Source organism: Colletotrichum phormii (assembly GCF_030913505.1).
Source record: "Colletotrichum phormii strain CBS 102054 chromosome Unknown BDP81scaffold_22, whole genome shotgun sequence".
NCBI classification, from domain to species: Eukaryota; Fungi; Ascomycota; class Sordariomycetes; order Glomerellales; family Glomerellaceae; genus Colletotrichum; species Colletotrichum phormii.
The window spans coordinates 606,198-618,731 of NW_026851464.1; the positions used below are offsets into that span (position 1 = coordinate 606,198).

The following is a 12,534-nucleotide window of genomic DNA, read 5'->3' on the forward strand; positions in this document are numbered from 1 at the left end:
TTCACCTCAGGCCCAGCAACGATACTTTTCTCCCTCAGCTTCGCCCGCGGCTCCCTTCGTACCTCTGTTGGTCAACTTGTTGGTGCCGCCGTGTTGCATTCTGACCGCGGCCAGCGGCTGCAGCAGCTGAGCAGACTGTTGTCCTGCGCTTACGGAGTACTGTGTATCCATACGCCGTCCCGGACATGGTGATCTGAGAGCCACCGTAAACGCCAAGGGCCAAGCCAGGCCGTTTCGCTCTTCTCCATGAGGCTTGGGGAGAGACAACCAACCACCGTCCAGCACGCCCAGCTAGACTTCCTCGGCGTTCTGGGCTCTAATTTTGGGCATGATGCAGATGCAACATTCGAGGGCAACAATGCCGCCGCCATCTTATGTCCGACTGGCGACACTCCCACAGCAACGAGACGGACGATATCAGACCAAGAAGAAATAGGGCCAGACCGGTCGCGATAGATCAGCGGAGCAATACGAAGAATGGTTTATGCCCCCGGGTTTGCCACGCCTCGAGAACACTTGGATCAGGTGACGGCCTCGGCATTGCTGCTCGAGGCTGGGGGATCATTTCGGCTCCCCAGGAACCCGCTCTGCCATTCTTCAGAAGTTCAGATCCGCACAAAGAAGCTGTTCCGAACACCTGCAGGCTGCAGCTGCTGTTCACAAAAACGGAGACCTTTTCAGGCTTTTTACTGAACATTGAACACCACCCTCGCTGGTAAGCAATTGCAACACACCAGATGGACAGCGTCAAGGACAGCCTGAGAGGTGCCATTGCAGCGCTCTCGAGCCCTCCTCAATTTGACTTCAGTCAGTTTACCCTCAGGGGTCATCGCCCCCCGCCTATTCTCGGGGGGTTTGGGGGTGGCAGTGGTGTGCGCCCGGTGTCCTCCAAGGTGTGTCCCCATCTCAAGCCCGACGGGGACCCCTCGCTCGCCATGGGTTCATCCCAACAGCAGTGACATCTGGAGTCTTGATGTCGCCCCAATCAGCACGCCCGTCCGATATCACTCAACCCACAGAGCGGTCCATCTCATCCGATGTTTAATCGCGCAGGCACTTTTCAACAACAGGCACCATCCCAACACCACTGTGCCGTCCAACCCATGCCGCGACACCGCGGAAGGACGAGTTGGGCCTCGCCTCCAGTGGTTCTTAGTCTTACTTTTGCGCTTCAACCCGTTCCAACCTCCGGCACCACGAGGGTGAAGACGAAGATCCCTATGCTCCTTCTCATTAGCACCGACTGTGAACCGGCTCTGTTGATCCGTTCTAGATCCGCTCTGCGACGGGCGGTCTTGCTTGCTCAAGTTGCCTGAGTCGCAACCCCAGTCGCGATGGCCAGCCAGAAAAGCAAAAATCCTTGGACAAAACATCCCGCGGGACGAAAGGAAAATTTCCGAGGCAACAAAAAACAAAAAAAGCCTAAACCTGGGAAAACCGCTCATCTGCCTACTCCACCGACCGTCCCTTCCGACCCGTCGTGCCACATGGCGGTCTCGCGGCATTGGTTCTTTCCATCACCACGTTGACGTCGTTGATCCGCAGGTCCAGTCGTGGGACTCGGTGCAATCTGCTGTGGCAAGGCAAAAAGAGGGACAGCTTGACAGGTCCCCTGCGTCGGTGACGATGCGAGGTTATCGGAGAAAGAGAACTAATGACCAGCCGGGCCGGCAGTAAACAACAAAGCAATCCGAAGCGAGGCTGTCTGCGATAAGCTGGAAGACGTTGACGACTAAAAGTCAAAATCATCGCCAACCATCCACGACTTTGGCGTTCGCTGTTCCTGCATTAGCGGAAACACCTACCCGAACCGTTTCCATTGGCTGCCCTGGACTTTCATCTGCATTTGCGTACTCTATTCTCGCCGTGGCGAATGCTTATTCGACAACGGCGTTGCGTGGTCACTGTCGCTGACCATCCTCTGCGCTGCTGTGCAGTCCAGACAGCAGGCCGGGTCAGGGCGCACCACGTTGAATATGCCGGCACATCACCAAGGTTCTTCGGACGTTGACGAGTCAATTTCTTCGCATCTACAGTAGAAGCCAGAGCTCATCTTGCATGCTTCCACGTCTCACGAGATATTTGACTGGCGCAAAAGTTCAGGCCTTTGCAGTGGACCACCGGGGCTTGAGGAGGTGGTATCCGTACCATTGCCCAGCTCCACGCACACGGCATTTCTGCGGTGTATCCGTAACACTCAACCAACACGTGAGAACAACAAAAATTCGTTGCCTCGAGAGATCTTCGCCTCCCGAACGTCTCAACCGTACCCCGCCCCACGTGGAAACACAAAAAAGACTTTGTCTATCCCTTCCGTCCGATTGGCATTCGGAGAACTTAGTTCATCCCGCTTATGGCCTCCCACCCCAGATCTACTGTAGTCTTGGCACGTGCCAGACTAAGAACGAGGTTAAACTACCACGTCGTACCTGAAAATCATGTCTCGAAAAGCGGATTTGGCGATGGAATTCCATTCAGCCCTAAGCAAGTTCGGCGCTGAGTACTCGGTAAACCCTGCTGATACATCCCGCGGAGACTTGAGAGAAAAGTATTTCGATCCAATGGCAAGACTGGTCATCTAGAGCTTCATTGGACAAAGTTGTCAACGCGCCTTTCTTCCTTCGGGCAAATGCCGCTTGCTACTTTGTGACTCACTCATATGCAGGTCTGAAAATTTCACCACTCGAAGTCTTAAATCTGAGAGATTTTGTGCTTTATTGCGCGATTTCAAGCACCACCCATCGCCACAGCGGACTTTTGATATCGTAAGGGGTGGGGTTTGGGAGCCCGCTCGTGGTTTTTGACTCGAGGCCGTTGGCTCTGGGACTTGTAGTGAAATTCTGCACACATACACACGATCTCGTTGCTTCTGCTTGCTGGCCATCACATTTGGTACTTGGAATCACAAACGCATTGGGAAAGTGCTCCAAGCAAGAGTCGCTCTCGGGGTCACGTTCAAACCACAAAGTGAATGGAAGTCAGGTTTTGTGGTCTGTATTCAGCAGAATTCCTACGTAGATGCCTTGGCCTTCTTCCCGCGCCGGGCTCTTCCACTTCGAGCACCCTGCCCACCCTGCTCCTCGCTCTCATCATCGACAAACTCATCCTCGTCCTCAGCAGCCGCCGTCCTAGCCCTATCCTTCCTCTTCCCCGTAGCTCTAGTCGGCGCCGCTGCAGCAGCAGGAGCAGCAGCATCGCCCTCCTGTTCCGCGCCACCCGGCTGCTCCCCGTTGGCATTAGCCCTCAACCGACTCACGGCATTAGCCATCCTCTTGCTCGTCGTGCCCTTTTGCCTAGGCGCAAACGCATCCCTCGCACCCACACCGACAGCACCCTCAAAGTACCGCGTGATATTCGTCTGCGTGCCCTCAATGTCGCGCTTATTCATGTCCCGGATAACGGGGACCAGCACCTCGTCAGTGCGCTCCTTGCTCCACCCAATCGTCGCCATCAAGAACTGCCGCAGACCCTCGAGGTCCGGAACGCCCCACTGGAAGTGCTCCGGGCTGTCGTCGACCTCTGGTCGGACGTAGGCGTCCGTGACGGCCGGGTTGGGGAACCCCGCCGGCAAGAACAGCTTCGTGCCCTGCGACTTGCGGAACTTGCGGCGGAAAGGCGACCCCACGTCTGCCTCCCTGGGCCGGTTATTCAGCTGCACGTCCGCCCACCACTCCTTGAACTGTGCGAGGCCCTCCTTGCCGGGGAACTCGGAGAGGATCTCCACGGCCGTGACGGGACCGACGCCGGGTAGGCCCTCGGTGTAATCGGATCCCAGGAGCTGGGCAATAGCGATGAGCTGGTCGCGCGAGAGCGATAGCTCCTTTTCGAGATCCGAGCCGAGGTAGCACTCGACAAACTTATTGCTGTTGAACATGTTCTTGTAGATGCGCGTGCCGCCAAAGAGGAAGCAATCCGAGTCGTCCGTGACGATGCCGTCTACCAGACCCAGACGCACCAGCTCCGCACACTGCGCTTCCGCCTCCATCGGCGCGGTGATGTAAGGGATACCAAACAGGCGAAGGAGAGCCTGGCACTCGGTGACCATGACCTGCGTGACCTCGTCGGCGTCGCGACGGTCCTTCTTCTGCTGCGTACGCAGCGCCTTGAGCTCCTTCTCGTAGGCTTCCTTGTTCTCTTGCTCCGACTTGTTGTTAAGCTCGCTGGCGAAGCGGGCGTGCTCCTCAGCTTCCTGCGCCAGGTTGGCAAAGAGCTCCTCGTCTTCCGGATCACTGAACTCATCGTCGCTTTCGGCAAAATCGGCGGCTTCGGCGTCTTGCACCGCGTCGCCGGCCGTGTTGGGATCGTCGAGCGTGGGGCCGTCCATGAGCTCCTCAAACGTAAGCTCGTGTTCTTCTTCTTCTTCGGCGGGCTTCGGCTCATCTGCGCTCATAGTGACATCTTCCATTATTGGGTCCGGAGGGGAATCGGGACGTTGTGGCTCAGCGACATCTTCCATGTCTGGCTCCGGGGAGTCAGGGGCTGCTGTGACAGTGACCTCCATGTCTTCGTCGACTTCTCCAGGCTGAACGTCTTCAAATTCGACTTCAGGAGACTGCGGCGACTTGCGTGACGTTGCGTCTGCCTTTTCTGACAGTGCAGCCGTCGCTTCATCTCCCTTGTCAGACTCGACCTCAGCGCTTGTGGCGGCATCGATGGCACTGGTTTCGTTGAGGAAAGTTATTTCTTCCTGGGAAGCAGCATGCTTCGGAGGCGGAGGCGCGTCAAGAATCTCAATGTCGTCGTCTTCATCATCAGAAGACTGAATCTCGATGAGCTGGTTTTGCCGTTGGCGCTCAAACCTCCGTTCCTCCTCCTGCGCAGCCTCTCTATCTTCCGTGTTGATCTCGCTCTCCACTTGCCGCTGTTGCTTGATCGATTCTCGGATATCGGTATTATCCACCATCCAGGGAGGTAAAGGCTTGGGACGGTCTTCTTCTAGTCCTCTTTCAAAGCCGCCTTCATCGTCTTCATCGCCAGCAGGCTGCTCTTCAGCGCCTTCAGCTAGGAATCCGCCACCGAGTTCGGCATCGTCATCTTTGCGTGCCGGTTCCTGTAAACTTTGCGCCGGCTGCTTTGGAGCTACTACTTCGGGCTTCTTTGAGTGAGCCTTCATAGAAAAGAGAGAAGGACCCCAGGCGAGCTTAGGGAATGGTAGTGGGCCATCGAAAGGGTTCTTGACGTTAGGCACAGCAGGCTTTGGCAGAACTCGTTTCTTCTGTCGAGAGGCCTTTAGAGCCGCTTGCAGGTCCATCTCTCCGTCGCTACTGCTGACACTGTTGGCGCGCTTCTTCGGCACAGCGGCATTGGACCTGTTGTTAACAATGTGGGCAACCATGCGACCGCTCCTCGCAGCAATCGGCTTGGGTGCCTCCACGGACTTTTGCTTCCATTCGGGTGCCTCAAGCTCCACGTCTTCAAACTGCTCGTCTTCCTCGGACTTTTCAGCAGCTTCGCCGTGCTGGTTTTGTAGTGACATAGCGATGGCCCGGTTGATGTCATCTTCTTCTTCTGGGTGCATTGGCTCGTCTTCTTGTTGCCTGGCTGCACTTCTGACATGAGCTTCGGGCAAGTCACCATCGACGAACAGACTTTCCTCCTCCTCTTCGAATAAGTCATTCACTTCGCTGCTCCCCCGGTTCCCATATAACTGTTGCCTCTGGAGAGCTGCCTGCCGGGACGCTTGCACAGCTGCACTGGAAGGCATCCTGGGCAGCCGGTTCAACCCCTCGACTGGAACATCTTCAAAGTCGTCTTCCTCTTCAGATGCCTCAGCCTTTTCTTTTGCCTGAAACTGAAAGTCCAAGGCATCGACATCAATGGGCTTGTGAGCTTCGCCGAGGTCCTTCTCCTTGCTCACGACTCCCAAGGCCCAGCCACCTTCTGCGCCGTCGTTCTTGACCAGGATATACTCCCTGTCCTTCTCACCAGCGATTCTCCCGCCACCGTTCAGAGTGAGATCGAGACCTGTCATGCCGGCTTCCTTCATGAGGCGCTGTGTCAAATTGTTTCTTTCGCGAACTCTCTCGATCTGGAATCTTGAAAAATCCATGCGATTCGGGAACATCTCGTCAAGCTGCTCCTTGCTCAAGCCCATCCTCAAACGACTGCGCAGTCTTGCCGCATTCAGAATGTTGTATCTGTCAGCCGCAGGTAAGCTTTGGAAGAACTCGCCGTCAAAGTCGATCTTGCTGAAGTCGTAGAGGTTGATGTCTTCGCCGTTGTGGAACTGTCGGGCATATTCTTCCAAGTCTTCAATGCTCATAATTCTAGGATCATCCGCCTTGGCCATGGATGCGATATCACCATCCATCTCGGGCAAGTGATATGCATCCTGCTTGAAAAACTTCCTCGTCTTTTGACGTTCTTGCTGCGACATGCCAACCTCGTCAACGTAGACAATCTGTTCCATATCGGGTATATCCTCCTGTGGTTCCTCTCGCTCCCGTTGAATGCCTCTATCCGCATCGCGCTTCCTCTTATCTTGCTCCTCCTCGGCAATTCGCTGCATCTGCACAGCCAGCAGTTTCCCAGCCGTGCGGACGGCATCCTCCCTCCGACCCTCGCGCCGCTGCCTGCGGCCCTGGATCGTCTGGCGCTTGAGCACGGGAGCGCCGCCGTCAAAGACGAAGACGGGCTTGATGCCGAACCATAGCAGCTTGCAGATGCGGCGAAAGAAGCCGACAACGTGCGAGTTGCGCAGGGCATTGCCTTCCTTGTCACGCACTGCCTTTAGGAATTGGTATATCCAGATGGACGCATCGACGGCGAGACGCTTTCGATTGAGGGTCGCGAGGTTCGTCGGGCGCGCGCAGGGCTGCACGACGGTCCAGAGGCCGTTCACACCCATGGTGTCGACGGGAGGGCAGAGCCGACAGCGTTGGTTCGGAGTTCACGGAGGGGTCGGCTTAGGAGGGTATCTGGTGCTGCGAGAAGCGCTCTCATCATCTACCGAATGTATATCGCATTGTAGAAGGTGGGCACTACGTCCTGATACAATCGAAATAGCACAGATATCAGTGTGGCGATCGTGAAATGTGAATGAAGATATGAGTCTGTGAAGAATGAGGGCGGCCGCAGCTGCCTGTAAGCCATTTGACATGGGAGCTAAAGGTCATGACGCGCTTGCATCCACCCGAGGCGTCGTTATCGAGGCTTATCGATTGGGCACAAATGTGAGCGGCGGGGCACGAACCTCATCCGCTAGCAATCGCCGCCAAAGGGACTGTTCGTAACAGAGCCGTTTATGCGCCATCCCATCCTTGCAGAGAACCTTCACTTCTCCCCGACGCCTGGAAAGCAATGTCCAACATTGCCGTCAACCAGTCGCCATGGACAAAGAGGAGGGAAGAAACTTCCTGACTTCGCTTCTCAACAAACACCTGCGCGTTCTAGCCACTGATGGTCGCATGTTCCTTGGCCAGTTCAAGTGCACCGATCCGGTAAATTACCACCCCTCCAACCCTAACCCCCCTCCTATGGGCTCCCCTCGTCGTGATCGTTTCGCTAACGACTGCCGACATCGGTCGGATTGATAGGATCGCAATGTCGTTCTAGCACACACCTACGAATACCGCCAGCCATCAGCGCAGCAGCGGGCCGAAGCCGCCAAGAAGGCTACAGAAGGAACCGCCTCGGTCACGATGGACATGACATCCAGGTACCTGGGCTTGGTCGTGGTGCCTGGGCAGTACATTGTGAAGATTGAAGTGGAAGAATTCGCGAGTCAGATCGGGGGCCGGAATCCATACGCCGATGTTGTCGTGTAGGTCTCGAAGCTAGTTGACTGTTTGCGCGACTGGAACAGGTGGTAAAGGAATTCTGAAGCGTTAAAGACTGGTAGCATGGAGACATACACATATTATCAAGCATCAAGCGACGAGCACGGTGTTGTTCATCGTCTGGTTATAAAAGACTGGACATTAAGAGCTGAAAATAAGGCATTATTCTAAACCATAAAATTCCATCCTATTTCACCATAGCAAGTCGACCTCGACTAGATTACCGAGGCACCGATTCCTAAACACCTGTACTAAACGCTTTCCTTGGCTTTTGCCAAAACCCGAACATTACTGCCATTACGAGCTGTGTGCTCAATGCTGTCCAATACCAACAGCGGGAGGATTGACCTAAGGTCAGGGACATCCAGTCATCATCTTATGCGGCAATGCTTTCGTGTTGGCGGCCTCTCGTCTCACCGCCGAGGCCGTCATCAGTACCAACGACAGAGTGGTGGATGTCATCCTCTTCGTCCTCGTCGCTGTACTCGGTTTCCTTGTTATGGGCCCGCGTCCACGACGAGTCGTCGTTCAACGGAACATCTTGCCCCGAAAGGTCGTGACCTCCCTCAGCACGTGCCCTGATGTTATTTCTGCGGCGTGTTGACAGGGTGCGTGCGCGAGTTGACAGCTTGGAAGACACAGCAGCTTGAGATGTGACCCAGTTGGTCAAAGCATCCTCGCAATCCTGGATGATGGCCTTGCTAGCCTCATATCCGTCATAAGCTGCGCGCGTCTCTCCGGGAGTGACGGGAGTATCGTCAATCAGCTCGAGCAGGTGCTTTCCGTAGCCGGCGACGATGGCAACCTTTTCGCAGTGCTCTCTGAGAGCATCGAACTGATAGGTATAGGCAGCCTTAATCTTCTCGCGCGTGATGTTGGACAGCTGGGCCTCTGCGACCAACGACTCGGCCTCAGCACGCACCAACTCCTGTTCAAGAACGACAATCTTGGGGGAATTGGGCTCCTTGTACTTGAGCTGAGCGATCTGGTCGGTGATCTTTTGCTTGCCTAAGTTCAAGTTAATTAGGCACCGATACTGTACAGGTTCAGCAGAGGGTGGAGCTTACGGTCTCGGCTGGGTTGAACAGAAGCCTCAATGTTACGAATGCTCTTGATCGTGACACGGTATTGATCATATCGGTCGACGTATTGGTCCTCGAGTTCGCCGATTTCGTAGAGCAGAACTCCAAGCTTGTCGGTTACATCGGATACATCTTCGTCGCAAGCCTCGCCCCAAATGGAAAGTTGTTGCTGGAAAATCGAAGTCAGCAGATGTATGACGGGATGATGATACTTTCGGACGACTTACAGCAACCTCCATACGCTCTCTTGCTACCTGCTCGAGACTGCGCATGACGTTCTTCTCCATCTTTACCAGCTGAGACAGCTTCTTTGCGAGGTCTGGGCCAAAGGCACCGGCTGACTTGTGGCGAAGAGCATGGCCTGAATTCGCTTGTTAGCCCATTGTGCCTCCGGGTGGCCAAGATGAGGAATGACATGGCGCAAATGCCGCGTAATGATGAAGAGAATACTACTTACCAAATCCTCCCTTGAACAGGCGACCAGACTTGGTGGAAGAAGGCGGCGGAGGCGGGTTCTATAACTACAGTAAGCATCGTGCCATACATCGAAGATTGTTGCTAAGTTGGGCGCATACCTGGATCTGCGAGGCGGTGGGCGCCCTCGACTGGCGCATGGAATATGTGCGATGCATGATGTCGGAAGTGACGTTGACTGACAGCGATGGCGATGGTAAGACGGCGTCGGCGGTATAGAGTCGTTGTAGACAATCGATCTGTTTAAGGTATCGACGAGAGTAAACCTTCAATGCAGTGGTGCGCTGGGAAGCAGGGTATCGCGGGGTGTGACTAGGGGTATGAGTGGGAAGAGATCAAATGGAGGTCGGATCAAAGGGGGCCTGGGGATGAAGCGAGGCCGGGTGTTTATATGTAGGCGCCGGAAAGGGTCCAGTGGTGTGGTCTAAGGGGAGGTTGTTGCGGAGGTGACGGGACTTTGAGGTGGGCTGGACGAGACAGAGAGACATGGAAGACTGGACGGGACGGACAACACAAGGTGCGCGTACTTCGTACACAGGCGCTGAGAGGTGACGGTCTGGCGGGGAGTGTGTGTGTGCCGTCTCCCCCCCTCCCCCCCCATTGCCCCCTTGAATGGTCCTCCCCCTCGGTGCCTCTTTCGCGCTGACGACGTCATCAGTGTCTTTAGCTCGACTTTTTGGCGTTGTTCGCAGCGTCACCCAGCTAACCTGGTGCCTGCAGGCCTGCGCGGGTACAAGAGCAGTACCCCACATGACAGGTATTGACGGCGTGGTTTTCAGCTGAATCCAGCCCGATGTTGCCGTCAAAAGCTACAACCCCCAAGGCTCTATCCAAAGTCACCCCTCTTTGCGGTCTAGCCCGGCCTACGTTAGCTGAAAAGTGCAGAAGAGGCCCTGCTAAGTTACCTGACACCGAGCAATGGAATCCATCCAATGCGTGCGGCGTGCCGTGGTTGGGAGGGAGAAAGGGACCAAAGACCAACCACCAGGCATGGCCAGGCATCTCCCATTTGAAATTTCCCAAGCACAGCCATGATGATCGTCCTCCGGGATGGCGCCGTCTCTACGAACCCTTCGCCCGATGTGGGTTCATGAAACGGACGGCCGGGCTCTAGGGGACCGACTTGGGAAGTTGGGATGAGGAAGACAGCCAGCTTTCGACGCAAGCTGCAAGAGGGCCCCATCAACCCATGCCTATCTGTTCCCATTACCAGGCCATCTGCAGGTCCCGACGGGGGTTGGACTATTGAACTGAGCAGCACGCAGGTGGGCTGGGATGGATCATGGGTTGGTCCATCTTAGCTTTTTTAACCTTTTGACTGCCATCTGGGCATTTGCGCGGATAAGGTACAAAGACCGTAGGCGGACGATCAACTCTCAGTTCCCATCACCGTCACTGCCCAAAGCCTTGCTTCAATACCCAAGCCAAGTACCTTCCTTACGTGCTTACCTAGCAGACCGTCGGGCTATAAACATAAACTACATCAGACATTCCTCAAGACACAACCAAATTGCCCTCAAAACTCTCCGTCTTGCCAGTGGACTCATCAAATCACATTGTCGTCCAAGGTTTGTGATGCTAGCGCCGAATGCCGTCCGGTTCGGCACGGCCTTCTCCAGGTATTTGGAGGCTAGACCAACTGTGCTTGGCCGTGTAATGTGCGATGATTTCATCGATTCCTTTTTGACTGCGCGAACCATTCCTTAGCGCCGCCCTCTCCTGTTGGTCCGTTCTTTCAATTTCCAAACACATCTCGTCTGTTTTTGTAGCATCATGGCCGGATTAATCCTATCCGGTTGCCAGGGGTTTTACACTACTACGTGAGGTACGGGGATCCGTACTCTAGTCTCGTCCATGATAGCTGGTAGCATGACTCAGCAATAATCGTCTTCGATATCCGTACCATTTTAACCATCTTACAACCACTGGTCAAAAGTCTAGCCACGCCATTGAAGATCTATCACCAAAATCCCGAAATCCCGAGATAAGCTTCCTAGGTATATTTATACATATATAGGCCACTATCGCCTTTATGCATGAGAGTACCGAGGTGGATTGCTCTCATATAATAGCTTAATCGTACAAAAGGGGGAACATCTTTGGTGGTGGGCATAATGGCATTGGCAAACTTTTGACCTGGCATTGTTGACCTAAAGTGTCGAGCACAGGACCGCATTGATAGAAGTCTTCGCATTTCACACCCCGTTACATGTCAAACACATATTTACCGTTGGCTCTCTTGCATCGTCGTGAGAATGAGAATCTCTTCCACCTAACGCCCAGTACCCGGTTCAACAACAAGATGTACCAACGTGGTCAAACTATCACAATCAACTGTCGTAAGCTTTAACGAGCGCAGCTGCCGAAAGGACATGTGTGTAGAGAAACAAACAAATCAATAAGTAATCTGTTTCTTGATTAACTCATTCAGTTCCGCTCTTCTAGTGGTAATTTCGTCTTTCTTGTTATGAGAAATTCGAGACGAATTGAACCAAAAAATAATAGTCGAACTGCGCTTGAGTGCACATATTAACTGAGGGGTGTATGGAAGAGAGCATATCACATTTGGCTGTCAATCGCGTGATTGCCAGGGTTGACACCTTTGAACGTTGAACTCTGCAATGCACGGCCGAGTAACTTACCTCAGGATGGCATGGTGCTGTCTCGTCGTGTTTGCACTAGTTTCTTGAGTTGATTGAATCGACTTGCCTCGGTTGTGGAAACATAGAGTCTCTTTGCGTCTATGTGTTTGATGCGTTGATAGAGTGTTTTACCTGTCTCATACGGAGGAGTAAAGACAAGGAAGGCTGTTGTAGAAGACAACTATCTGCGCAGTAGTTGCGTTTCGCTTCGCTTTACAAGACACCCAACCCAGGCGGAAATTGACACGCAGGCTTTAGAGTCAGTCCACTGCACGGTTCCCTCCTTGTGTCGAAGTCCAAACTTAACAAGCAAGTTCAAGAATCAAGATACATGAGTTGTAAAAAGCAATCAAAACCCGCGTGTAGCAATGCAGTATTAGGCAGGGTGGTTAAGTAAGTTGTTAAGGTTCTCAAGTATCTTTTACGCTTGAAGACTGTAGGCACAAAGTACCTACAGTCTCTTAGTTATCCGGCTCGGTAAGTACCTGAGGCGTGGTCACAAACATAGCATGGTCTGGCGCAACGTATCGAAACAATGACTGAAACTCACTCAGTGAA

The 12,534-nt window shown here is 54.0% G+C and overlaps 3 protein-coding genes across 3 annotated transcripts; 1 reads left to right on the forward strand and 2 right to left on the reverse strand.

The window, feature by feature from the left end:
- Positions 1-2,873: 2,873 nt before the first annotated feature.
- BDP81DRAFT_436898 (uncharacterized protein) lies at positions 2,874-7,057 on the reverse strand. The gene has a single exon (XM_060591178.1). The coding sequence runs from the start codon at positions 6,845-6,847 to the stop codon at positions 3,011-3,013; it is 3,837 nt and encodes a 1,278-aa protein (XP_060440980.1). The 5' UTR covers positions 6,848-7,057; the 3' UTR covers positions 2,874-3,010.
- Positions 7,058-7,328: 271 nt separating this feature from the next.
- On the forward strand, positions 7,329-7,766 carry BDP81DRAFT_398184 (LSM domain-containing protein; the record flags this gene model as incomplete). Its single annotated transcript, XM_060588418.1, has 2 exons — positions 7,329-7,439; positions 7,536-7,766. The coding sequence occupies 2 exons, from the start codon at positions 7,329-7,331 to the stop codon at positions 7,764-7,766; spliced, it is 342 nt and encodes a 113-aa protein (XP_060440981.1).
- Positions 7,767-8,154: 388 nt separating this feature from the next.
- BDP81DRAFT_453303 (sphingolipid long chain base-responsive protein LSP1) lies at positions 8,155-9,492 on the reverse strand (the record flags this gene model as incomplete). The annotated part of the gene is made up of 5 exons (XM_060592813.1): positions 8,155-8,786; positions 8,846-9,029; positions 9,088-9,221; positions 9,318-9,375; positions 9,436-9,492. The coding sequence occupies 5 exons, from the start codon at positions 9,490-9,492 to the stop codon at positions 8,155-8,157; spliced, it is 1,065 nt and encodes a 354-aa protein (XP_060440982.1).
- Positions 9,493-12,534: the final 3,042 nt, after the last annotated feature.